The 13,510-nt window shown below is 36.4% G+C and overlaps 1 protein-coding gene across 1 annotated transcript in view; it reads right to left on the reverse strand.

Moving 5' to 3' along the window:
* Window positions 1–3,324: 3,324 nt before the first annotated feature.
* Window positions 3,325–13,510, reverse strand: part of LOC139946174 (receptor-type tyrosine-protein phosphatase S-like) — a 73,783-nt gene continuing 63,597 nt past the window's right edge. Inside the window, exons 39-44 of the mRNA XM_071943794.1 lie at window positions 13,387–13,463; window positions 11,919–12,053; window positions 10,872–11,000; window positions 9,851–10,002; window positions 8,887–9,022; window positions 3,325–8,034 (exon numbers count right to left, since the gene is read on the reverse strand). Coding sequence (XP_071799895.1) covers window positions 7,960–8,034; window positions 8,887–9,022; window positions 9,851–10,002; window positions 10,872–11,000; window positions 11,919–12,053; window positions 13,387–13,463 — 704 coding nt within the window. The 3' untranslated portion in view covers window positions 3,325–7,959. The remainder of the gene's footprint in view (window positions 8,035–8,886; window positions 9,023–9,850; window positions 10,003–10,871; window positions 11,001–11,918; window positions 12,054–13,386; window positions 13,464–13,510) is intronic.

The raw sequence follows: 13,510 nt of genomic DNA on the forward strand, positions 1-13,510 counted from the left end.
ATGCATACAAACACGAAGCGCGTGATGGGTATATCGCAACGTGTAGATGGTTGTTGTTATATTTATTGCAAATTAAATAACAAAACGTCTTAAAATACTGTATATATCACCAAATACTTTACATATAGAAGGGGAAATAATTTTATTTGAATATTAAGCACTGATTTGGCCTTTGTTACACAATTATGTTTGACACGAAGCATACGTTAAGAATAAAAGACTATCGAACGAAACTGACGTCAGAATATTTATAGGGGCTGGGAAAAGGAAGCATTTTGATTGGCTTATTTGGGGAGGTATGTCTCAGGCTGGTTTTGAGGGCAACAAACTTTGCAGTCGGCCATGATATGGTATTTACGATGGGAAAGTTTGTCGACCCAAAGCCAGTGGAAAATTAAATAATGTTTATCACTTGGTGAATTTAGGTAGACTTACTTTCATTTTCATGAAATGAGAAATTGTTGGCAAGGAAATTATGTTTTTATTGCGACCAAAGGTCTAATATTTAGTACTTGTGTTGTTTATCATGTAAAATAATTGGAGGTTTAATAACTTTGAATAAATTCTTTTCATAGAAAAATTGGAATCACTGAGACAGTCTGCTGGCAAATATACTTGATCGAGTGAGGCAGTAAAAATCAAACCAGTTGCTTCACATGCTCATCCTAATGAACCTTTGATGAAACAGTTGCTTCATACTCATTTCTATATGGTACCATGGAGGTAGGACTAATTCTACCTCCATGATGGTACAGAAAACCTTCAATTTCAATGCACATTTGTCATGGCCGGGCTGCCGCTTATTAATTTTTGCCAAGCTCCCTGCGCACTATTGGTAATTACTCAAAAATAATTGTAAGCATAAAAACTGCTTGTGGTAACGAGCATTGGAGAGCTGTTATGATACTATGAAAAAAATTGTGAGACACGACTCCCTCTGAAGTAACATAGTTTTGAGAAAAAAGTAATTTCTCACTAAATTGAAAACTTGTGCGACAAGGGTGTTTTTTTCCTTCCATTATTCTCTCGCAACTTCAATGACCAAGAGTTCAAATTTTCACAGGTTTGTTATTATATGCATTAAATAACACAACTGTGAAAGTTTGAACTCAATGTGGTCATTGAAGTTGCGAGAGAATATAGTTGAGATTTAGTACACCAAGAGAGAAGACTAGTCTTTGACAATTACGAAATGTGTACAGTGCCGTTGGGACTTTTTAAAGACTCATTTGTTTGAGTCACTATATTTTTTTAACAAATAGCTTCATATATTTCATTTTATTGTTTTATGTTTTTGTTTTGCTCATAGCTATTATGGGCTTTATAATTAATGCCCCGTATTATTACATATTTTCACATGAATTCTTTTCAACTCCACTATAGTAAATTCATTCCTTTCTCCATGATTCATGATTGAACCATATAGACAAAATAGAGAACCGGATACTTAGCAAGAACCATATGGAGCAACAATAAAGAAACCTCTGCTAATTCTAGAGTTTTTATCAAACAGTCATTGTCAAATATCAAGGATGAACAATATAAATCTTGGCAGTGTGATAAATTTATACTAAATCGTTAAAAACCACATGTTAATAGCAATCGTCTGCCACTCATGAACTTGATGGAAAATTGTATCAATATACAACCTCATTGATCCATGTAGACTAGTCACCTCTACCATGCCTCTACATACAGTGAATCATGTAAAGTTTGTTGACCGGGTAGCCAGTCAAATAATAAATTGTGTTCCTCTTGGAAATTAAAGACGTATTCAAGAGTCATTCAGCACGACAGCAATGCGTTTCTCCTGTTTACATGTGTATGTAAATGAGACAGCACAGCAGATGGTGCGTGACGTTGGTATTTTTCATGTTAAGAAAACATTTTCCTGCTCTGTATATTTTATGCTTGGACAAAGATCATGGAGATAGAAACATCCATGATTTTATTTTAACCTGCATACTCCTCACCAGGGAGCTGAGATGTTTTAAGGAATGGATTAAGTCCCAGTGACGTGGGTAACAATGTTGGAAGCGCTTTGAGACGCCCTCCGGGTGTGAAAAGCGCCTATAAAAACTGGTTATTGTTATTATTATTATTATTATTAACCATTGCTTATTATTATTATTATTATTATTATTATTATTATTATTATTATTATTATTATTATTATTATTATTATTATTAACCATTGCCGAGAGTCCTTGCTCTACACTGAGTGCTCTCAGCATCTCTCAGTATGTCCTTCCTCCATGCCTTGACCTAATGTCTGAAAAACATTCATAAGTTGTGCGTGGGGGCATAGCGCAAGGACTTTATGGAGAGGTTAAGGACAGGACAGGAAGGTGTTAACTGGCAAGATTAGTAAACAAAGCTCAGCAGCTTTTTCCATTTCTCATGATTAATCAACAAAATGTAGGCTGTCTCTTTAGGTGCGGAGGTCTGGTGATCTGTTAATATAGTTTCTGATTATTCATTTCCCTCTTGTGTGTGGAGGTCTATATTTACTTGAGATTTTATCTTGAGAAGTCTACAGGGGAAGCATCGCATTCATGGTCATGTTGGCATGTCACAGCGAGCCATGTCTGAAGTCGTCATGAAATTGCATTGGGAAACCACAGGGAACCATAGAGCAAACAAAACATGGCCTTCTCCATCACCCCCCCCCCACTCCTCACATACAACCATTATATTAGAGGGAGTTGTCTGGGATAAATGTATGGGTCATTAAAACCATAGAGCTATAACCTATACATTAGGACGTATTAGACAAACAATCCACATTTTTTGGCCTTGTAGTAAACAATATATGAACTGCACGATAACAAGTGAACGGGTTGGCCTTCATGTAGTTGTAGTCACATAACATGGTCTTTTACATTGTACTCTTCAATATGCCAGAAGTACGCGACATCCATTGAAAAAGAAAGGACAAAATAGAGAAGGTCGACCATAAAGAAGGTCCTTTATCTATTGGTAGACTTAAGGGTGGGGGATGAGGGGGGCGGGGGGGATGAGGGGGAGGGGGGGAGGTGGTTTCCCTAAAAGTTTTCTTTATTTATTTATTACACACCCAACTGAACAATTAGCACCATTAACAGGATATGTAGGGAACATGAAGAAATGTTCAGTTTTAGATGTGGGAGGGAAAACCCACGCAATTAGGTAGGGACTGAAAACCCAATCCACGGCAAGGAGACCCCAGTCTGAAGTGGGATTCGAACCGAGGTCCACAGAGGGTGAAAGTCAGGGAAAGAAAACATCTGAGCACACCTGATCTCGATTCTTCATTATATGTACATACACAAAATTACAATACACTCCAGTGTGCAAAGACTAAATGCAGCTTTATTTTAAGTAATATCTGGAATAGTAATATTTTAACAAAAAATAGTTCATAACATGAGAACATAGCTACAGGACTTGGCCCTATTTCATAGAGCTGCTAAGCATGTGATTTTACCTACATTACAAATGAGATTAATGGTGAGTTCAATCTGAGATGAGTGAAATCTCTTTTGAGTAGTGGTGTTTTTTAATTTGTTTAATATGCAAGTCGCCAAACACACAAGGCCTGAAGGCCACTTCAAGGTGTGGGCTACAACTTTTTTTCAGAGGTCGTTGCCACCTACTCCTAGGGCTGAAACAGGGTTACCCCTTTTACAGTCCATACGGATGGAGGCTTTGGTATCTGAGAAAAAAACGGTTGTTTGACAAATGACAAGTTAATGTTTCAAACAACATGCTCTGATTGTCTTCAGGAGAATCAAGATGACCAGGGCCCAATTTCATAGCACAAAAATTTGCTTAGCAGTCAAATTTCTTCCTTGATAAAAACAGGATTACCAACCAAATTTCCACATGATGTTCAGGAGAAACAAACGTCTGAATACTAGTATCAGGCAATGTGCAACAAATGAAAATTTGGTTGGTAATCCTGGTTTTATCAAGGAAGAAATTTCATGCTAAGCAAAATTTTGTGCTTAGCAGCTCTATGAAATTGGGCCCAGAGCGTAACATCGAGTTGTCAAACCACTAGTTCTTCTCAGACCACCACTACTCAGAAGAGACTTTACGTAATTGACATGATGTCAGAGCAAATCTCACTTGATTGGATTGCCCACCATGCAAAATTTCAAATCCAACTTATTAAAGAAATAGTTTGGAATGTTTCACAAACACTAATCATCATAAGTGTCTTACACAGCAACAAACTCTATACAAATTAACCAAAGACATAATTAAAGACATGATTTTACCCCAAAAGACCACAAGAAACAAAATGATAAGTAGGATAATAAACATGAACATATTACTTTTACAATTTAAAATTTTGTTCAAAAAATACATCCGTATAAAAAATAGTACAAGCACAGAGGCACAAGTACTGCATGCATAGCATTATTTACATTTCGTTAAAAAAAGTTTAATATTTCATTTGCGAAGTTGGTTGGTGAAACGACAAACTTGATGATCGATGACAATTAAAACAACATGATTCATTAATGTCATTTAATCCTTTCTGGGATCCACATTCAATCGTACATTTTAGCCATTTTTGTAGGATCAAAGATTTGTTAATACTCCAAAAAATAACAACCAAGAAGGAAGCAATTTGAAACTTGGTAAAAGCACTTCAGCTGTGGATTGTATCAACTATTTTGAGAAAGAACTCCCTCTAAAGTAAAATGGTTTAAATAGATTTTCACCCCAAAACAATTTAATTTTGAGAAACAACTCATGCATGAATTTTTTCTCAGATTTCTTAATCAGAGGTGCCCGCTTCGCGAATGTTGCGAGCCTAGAAATGCGGTTTGTACCTGCTGTGCCACCTTGCTCAGCATGGATGGATTCAACATTCTTGAAAATACCAAGATAGTTTTTCAGGTTTTCTCAACAAGTTGACCACGCGTTCAGCTGGAACTTTTACGGGTGACTTTAATTGTATCCTTAGCGAGCAGCTTGCCTGTTGTTTGTTTTCCTTCTATTTTTTCCCCGCCTAACTTCTGGAATGACGGAGGACACAGTGCTTATTTTACAGTGTAGGGTATAACTTCCTGATCCCAAGTTATTCGGTCTCAAACAAATACATAACCAAGATGAAAAGAAACAAACACAAACCAAAATGGTTAACTATTGGTACCACATGCAATATAAAAAAACATTCACAACTACAGATTGGCATATTTTTACTACAACAAAATGAACACAAAGATGGCTGACAGAAATAGACTCATATAAAAGATCTGAACAAAATGATTCACATCTTGGGGAAAATAAGTACACCAGATCCAAGGAACATGAAAATACAAATAAAAAAAATACTAAACTGAAAGACAGCTGCATCTGATTATATCAGATCATAATTCAATAAAACAAAATTTAAAAAATACAAAAACATGCATAGTACATTTAAGTGGGTTCAACCTACTTAAGTCTTGATCGTTTTGATTTAGAATAGACAGCAGTATAAAATATTCATCACTTTTATTTTGTATAAAATTTCCAAATTGGAAGCCATTACCATTTGTAGTTTTTCAAAAAGTATATTTGCCTGAATATGCTGAACAGAAAATATACATGAATCACTTAAATAACCTTGATTCTGCAAGAAATTACAAACCTAGTAAAACCTGTTCATATTAGTGTTTCAATTTGCTGGTGAACAAAGTCAGATGGTTAACATTCAAATGAGTGTTTGATGCAAAAACATGCGCAGGAAACTGACAAGAATGCAGCACTCATAAAAATGTGTAAAAACTCAATTCGTCCACCTAAAATGTAGGTTCTTGACCACATGAAAAAAAAATTTAATAACAATAATTAAACCTCCTTTTTGGCAAATCTTCACAGCCAACTTGTGACATTGGCAAAAAAGAAGAAGTAGTGGTCACTGGAAGTTGCTAGGTGGGCTGCCTCACGTTTGACTGACAAACCACTGGTTCACACCCAACTGCTTTCATAACTGAAATTAACTCATTTGAACTTCTGTCTTGACAATCATTTGAGCAGTCTAAAATTTAAAAAATTCTTGTTTTCATATTTATGCATGGCTCTAAGTCTTATTTAGTAATTGTTACTTCCTATTTTTTTCACACCATGCAAAGCTTTAAACATCCATTAATATTTCCCTCGGTGGAATATCTTAAAAAAACAACACATATAATATGTGGGAAGAACAAGTATTCTTTGCCATTATAAAAAAAAATCTTTTACAAAAATGTTCTACGTTTACAATAGTACAATACACAAACTATTAAAAGTAATACTCTAAGTATTATTCTTTGATACAATTCATTATCACAACAAATACATCACTACAAATGTGTCTAAATTACATCACAAAAATATATATTCATTTATTTAATACAAGTTAATCTGAGTAAAAAGAAAGTTAACATAAATAAAATAAAAAACGATGGATATTCGACTTCTACAATTGAGTTCCTGAAGAGTCACAAGTTTTCCATATTTACAAAAAAACTATAAAATTATAAGCAAATTTGAAAAGTCTTGTAAAGCCAGGTCTATAGAGACCGTATTGAATGACCCCTTTTTTTGCTATGAAAGTCGCCATCTTGTAGGTCAAACTGTATACGCATCCAAACGTGTACATCAATGAAGCACGCATCACGCAGCATTCCCGGTTTGATTTCAACAGCACACGCACGCGCACACGCACGCATACAGACACCATGTTGTACGGCAGATGTTTGAACGGTGACGTCATATTCAATACGGTCTATTTGGAACCGTGATGTTGATACAAAAATACACATCTACCAGTGACTGTTTGTCAGTACTATCGGTTCACCTTACCTCCTCTTCCCTGCTCATACTAAGCGGCCTCCAGCATTAAAGTGCTGTAACCTTTGATAATAGTTCAGTATAAGGTCCTTAAAAAACAAACTCTCCATAAAACATGTCATGGAAATATATATTTCAATAAAACTAGAAAAAACTATTACATATTGCGCACCATCTTTACGTACTTACAAACTTTCCCCATTCCTATCAAATTCATTTTCTTTCAGGGATAATACGACCTTTATGAAATAACACCTTAATTTTATATCTGTCCACCTTCCTTATTCATGTTTAAAAGTGCTAATAAGTACAAAATATCACAAAAAAAGGTCCTTTTTAAGTTTCAAAATTAAAACCAGGGTCTTATAGAGTGCTAGTCAATGACATGATTTCGAGTTTTATTTCAAGTTGCCCTTGCCGTTCCTGTTAATAATAACTGCACTGTGAATGCATTCTAGCCTTAGTTTCTTGCCACTGCTGAAGTCTCTGGGTATATATACAAAGCGGAAATCTTCTGAGTTTAAGTTACAGTTAAAGATTCTGCTACTTAATCAATGCTTATTTGATCGAGAACTAATTTTGATGTTGGATGCTCACACCAGTAAACACTTTCATTGATACATCATCAATGATCTTAATACATCATCATTTAACATTATTTTACCCCAAACTCAGCATATACAAAGGCTATGATACAAATATAATTGTGTATACGTTCGTTGCTCTTTTTGAATATCTTATAAAAATGAACCGATAAGTCGCAAACAAATTGTACAATCTGATTACATACAGAAAAATTCTGCACCATATTCATGGCACCCTGGAAATAAAAAATAAAAAAATAAAAAACATTTATTGGATATTCTAGTACCATAGAGTATTTTAACATCATATATATATAACTCAGTTATTTCTATACTAAATAATAAAGTATATCTTCTATAATGTTATTTCTGGATGAGGAGTACTCAGCATTTCAAAAACGGTTAAAATCCATCCGATCCGAACACAAGACATCAGCCTCAACCTTAAGAGGTTTGATTTCTTGACGAGCTAAACAATCGGATGAGATGCGTCTTAGACTAAAGAGGGGAGTCTTTACTGTTATGAGATAAGTTTATAGATTGTAGCTCACCAGAGTTGCTTCGTCTACTTGAAGTTGGCATAGTGGTCGAAGGAGTCCAGGTATTCCAGCATGGCTCGGTAGCAGAACTGGTATTGGTCCTGCGCGTGAGCACATCAGAGACAAATAATTTTAATTGATGAAGAAATCAAATTGAATAATTAAAACTTAATAACAAATATTTGGTTTTACCACTTAAGGTTGTGTGATGAGCAGTGTAGCACTGGTGTCTTAAAAGCACTGGACACTATTTTTAATTACTCCAAATAATTGTTAGCATAAAAACTTACATGGTAACAAGCAATGGAGAGCTGCTGATTGTATAAAACATTGTGAGAAACGGCTCCCTCTGAAGCACGCCACGGCCTCCCTTGCCCTTGTCATGGCCTTGGTGCCCTTTCAAAAATTCCCATAGATTTTAAGATTTTCCAATGGAATTGCCCTTTTCAAAATGAAAATGGCCTTGCCCTCTAAAAGATGAAAGCAACGTAGTTTATGAGAAAGAAGTCATGTTCCACTAAAAGATTTGAATGTGATTTCGAGACCTCAGAATTAGATTTTGAGGTCTTGAAATCAAGCATCTGAAAGCACACAACTTTGTGCGACAAGGGTGTTTTTCTTCCATTATTATCTTGCAACTTCGACGACCAATTGAGTTCAAATTTTCGACGGCACAACGCAAGTGCCGAGCGAGGCAGCCGAAACGTCACGGGACATGAGACCCACAATGGTACCCTAGAAAATGTTGAAGTTTATTATGCTCTAAGGTGCATTATTATAGTTGTACATGGTTGTTGCAAGGCATATACTAGGCTAGAAATTTTCTTTTTAAAGAAAACAACGTGGAAGAGTTGCATGGTTGATCTGTACAGAAAAAAATTACATCAACAACAGAGGAAGAAAACCATAACAGTTGAGGAGATATAGTCTGATATAAACCAAATAGTACGTACCAAATCTTGGACCATGTGAGGGCGCTGTTGTCTGAGTGACCGCACTGTCTGGAAGATGTCGACGATCCCCTCTGCCTTGGCCCTCTGGAGTAGGAAGCTTAATGCGATAAAAACTCCAGTACGTCCGGAACCCGCACTGAAAAACCATATAGTGAAAAGGTGTTAATACAAGAATGGTAGAGCCGAATATTGTTATATATTCATACTAAGTTTACTGTTTAATCCCTCCCTTAAAGGAACGTTACAGAATTGGTTTTGCTAGCAAACAAGTTGCTGGCAGTGTAAGCAAATTATGTAATCCACCATATACATAAACTGACAAACCTGTCAAAGGTCGAGATCGATCAGTCATCTGGTTCACGAGAGATTAGTGAAAAACCAGTTTTGCATCGATGCCAAAACAAAAATGAATAAAACGCTCACTGAGCGATAAACTTCAAACGCGATATTCGATTATTTATGTCTCATCAAATATGACATTTAAGACAGAAATAGTTCAAGGGATGTTTTCCACTATCATCATTATTAGATAGTGTAAGTTTAATGTAAATCTGTGATCTTCACAGTTCTTGTTTCTTACCAATAGTAACGTTTCTTTAATCCCTTTCCCCTCTTTTTTTTTTATAAATGGATATTGTACTTATTTATGCCTCTGAAGAAAGTCCGGTATGGGTCGAAAGTACAGGCCATCTAGCCTACTCATTATGTTTATTGGTTTATTTAAAAAAAAAAACATTAAAAAAGGAATGAATTGTATGACAACCGATGGGTTGAATTGCACTAGAACCTGTACAATATAAACATCCGTATGGACTGTAAAAGGGGTAAACCCTGTTTCAGCCCTAGGAGTAGGTGGCAATGGCCTCTGGACAAAAATAATTGTAGCCCACACCTTGAAGTGGCCTTCAGGCCTTGTGTGTCTGGCCACTTGCAAAAAAAAAGAAAAAAAAAAAAAAATATATACCTGCAATGGACCAGGATTGGGAAGCGTCCGATGTCATGTTGGTAGTCATAGACCAATCCAATGACTCTAATCAATGACGTCGCAGTCTCTGGAGATCCAACCTCAGGCCAACCGTGGAAATGATACTGACGAATCAACTTGGTACCACCTCCCTGCAAAAACACAATATTAATAACTAGTTAATATATAGCGCATTTCAGAATAACCGTATCAATGCGCTTTACATGAGCGCCCCGCTAGCCTGAACGTCTTGATGTCACACTTTGAGGCTTGTGAGTAGACCGATCCATTAAGCTCCGCCCCATTGCGTATTGACCAATCACAACGCAACGAAGGTCCGACACAAAGGTCCGACATACGTGCGCGTATCTTGGCTCGCGCGGCAGAGTTGTGCTGAAGGGCATTGGAGAGCCCCACGTGTTCTTGATCACACGTGCCTTGTGGGCGAAACCTACTGGATCGGTCTCTTACGTTAGAGAGTGGTCTTGAGCCAACATCAGTTTATTGACGGTAACATGTTATGTATGTACCATTGATCTCGTTAATTCGCAGTCAAATTCTGCTTACACGTTTAACATCATTATATGGGATTTACGTGAAAAAACAAGTACGTTGTAACCAATGGTATCACTGAATCAGTAAAACCAAATCTTACCAATAATTTAATAATAATAATTATAAAAAAAGATGGCGGCTCAGAAAAGAGTCACCAGTTGATGATTTTTTTGTCAATGTTTTTTTCTGATGAGTTCCTGAGGTAGATTTCACAAAGAGTTAAGACTAGTCTAAAATCTCGAGTTAGGACTAGCCTTAAATTTCATAATACCTCCTAGTCTCTAACTCTTTGCAGGGGTGGATTTCAAAAAGAGTTAGGACTAGTCTTATCTCGAGTTAGAACCAGTTACTCGTCCTAACTGAGGACTATCCATGCAATTTGTATATCTCCTAGGACTAGTCCTAAGTTAGGACTAGTCCGAACTCTTTGTGAAATCGACCCCTGGACTAAGAGATGATGTTACACCTTTGTTGTAGACACTTCCAAGTCTCTGATAGTGAAGTCTTCCTCTTCTTTCTGGTCCTTGACTGTGACAGTGAGGAAGGCGTGGTTCACTGTGTCCCCTTGCCCTGGCCAGTACTGGGAACACACATTCTGGAGATTCAAAGACAATCCTTGATTAATCAATCAGCTATGTAGCAATCTTGCAATGTTGAAGTTTTCCTGGCAGTGTCATTAAAGGGTGAAATTAAATAAACTGTTCCATGGTAGTGACACTAAAATTACTTTACTTTTGATCAAATGTTGGTTAAAGGTAAATAAAAACATACAACACAAAAATATCCACGTATTTACATTAAACTTTTTAACACAGTTAAAGAAAATGATGGTAGAAAGCTTCCCTTAAAGCCATTGGACCCTTTCGGTACAGAAAAAAAAAAAAGTTCACAGATTAACAAATAACTTACAGGGTTTACAGAAGGTTATGGTGAAAGACTTCTCTTGAAATATTAGTCCATGAAATGCTTTACTTTTTGAGAAAACAGTAAAACAATATAAATTCTCGTTAGCGAGAATTACGGATTTGTTATAAACACATGTCATGACACGGCGAAACGCGCGAAAACAGGAGTGGGTTTTCCTGTTATTTTGAGCACTTTACTTCACTGCTACTAATAATTGGCGGACTTTTTTGAGCAATGGCTCAAATGAAAGCTTGTAACTTTCTCGACCCCCATCGAAATACCTATTGAATTTTAAATCAAAAGTTTGGGGTCAAATCGGCCAAAGTTCTGACATAGCATCTTTAATATATTGCTTGCTGAGGTGCTGATATTTTTTAGAAATGAGTTAAACAATTTCAAGAAAATTATTTTAGCCAATTCATAGGATTTAGGCGACTCTCCTAAAAAAACATTGCTCTGTGATTCTTACTTTTGTCCCCAAAAACATGACTAAGATGAAACTTCTAATTATTTTTTTAGCTTGCGTGGAGCCCAAATGTTTTTTTGACCCCACAAAGGAAAAGCGTTTGTCCCTTTAGGCACCTAAAGGTCAAAGGTTAAAGGTTACCTGTCCTCTTTCCTCGCACTCTGACATCATGACAACGGTCGAGCATTGGTTCTCCCACGCCAACCGCCAGAAGTCACCCATTGTGTTCGGCAGAGGACCCTGGGCTGCAATGTACGCCTTCTTGTGCTCGTAGCCCTAGAAAAAAAGTAATAAAAAATCAAACATGTTTGACAACCTGGTAAATCAAGAACTTCTCACTGTTCTCCAAAATGCAGGCATGCAACTGCCTGTTGAAAAAAAAGAGGAAAATTTTCAAAGGCACAACGCAAGTGCGGAGCGAGGCAGCCGAAGCGCCACGGGACAAGATACCCTAGAAATTTTTTTTTGCCGTTTTCTTTTTAGTTTTTTTTTTTTTCACGTTTAAAAAAAACCCCCAAAACGGGGAATTCTGTGGAAACGCGATGAGTTGCATGCCTGAAAATGATTGATTTCTTCAGTGACCCTACATTTCTGTATGATCATCACCATACACGTTGATGAGTTACTCCCTTTTGAAATCAGCCACTACACCATTTAAAAAAAAACCCCAGAATTACAAGCAAAATGATATTTTAAACTACCATTGTGTGCAAAAGGATACAAATTAGACATATGATACAAAATTGTTGTATTCATAGCTTTGATGTGGGGTGTCGTGGCCGAGTGGATAAAAGCACCGAAGAGACACCCCGTGAAAAAGTGCTATATAAAAACTGTGTATTATTATTATTATTATTATTATTATTAATAGTACATGTAAGTGTTCTAAAGGTCAACCATGCAACTAAATATCTAAAAAGAAAAAAAAAAAGGGTTTATAATATTTTCTATTTTATTTACATTTTCCAAATTGGACTGTCCATAACTTAATATTGCATTGGGCGACATGTGACTCATTTTCACAGAGTGGGTCACATATTTGCTTTTAAAGCCTCACTCTGCAATCTGGGCTGTTCTACAGTGATATGAAAAGGTTTGTGGTAACATCAGGGGCCAATTTCATAGAGCTGCTTAAGCACAAAATTTGCTTAAGCACGAAAATAGCTCGCTCGTTTTACACATTTTACTAGGCAAAATTTCATGCCAAATACATTGCTTGTGATTGTTTTTTAGCAGTTGTTGACTTAGCATAACAATTGAGTTGAGTCTTGGCCGGTAATTTGATATTTTACAAAACAAGGGTTTTTTTTGCTTAAGCAAAATTTTGTGCTTAAGCAGCTCTTTGAAATTGGGCCTGTGTAACGACTATCTCTAAATGTCTTGGGGTGGTTCTGAAAAGAACCGTTGGTTTCAACTTGATGTTTTGACCAGTATGCTCTGATCTTCTTCTGGAGAAAGCGTGATCCTTTTTTTTCTCCCCCCCTTTTTTTTTTTTTTTGGGGGGGGGGGGTAAAAATACTACAAAGATTTCAGGTTAAAACAGGGAATTCACATCCCTGCTAAGGGTTTGCTTAGTACGGATATCATGGTCGGGTGTTTGAACACTCACATCAATGAAGGAGGCGTTGATGTAGTTGGAATGTTCCTGCCCAGTCAACCTCTCCAGCTTCACTCGATTAAAATCATCTGGGAAAAAATATCAAATATATTTTTTTATAATAATATTTATATAG

This window comes from Asterias amurensis, chromosome 13 (genome assembly GCF_032118995.1).
Source record: "Asterias amurensis chromosome 13, ASM3211899v1".
NCBI classification, from domain to species: domain Eukaryota; kingdom Metazoa; phylum Echinodermata; class Asteroidea; order Forcipulatida; family Asteriidae; genus Asterias; species Asterias amurensis.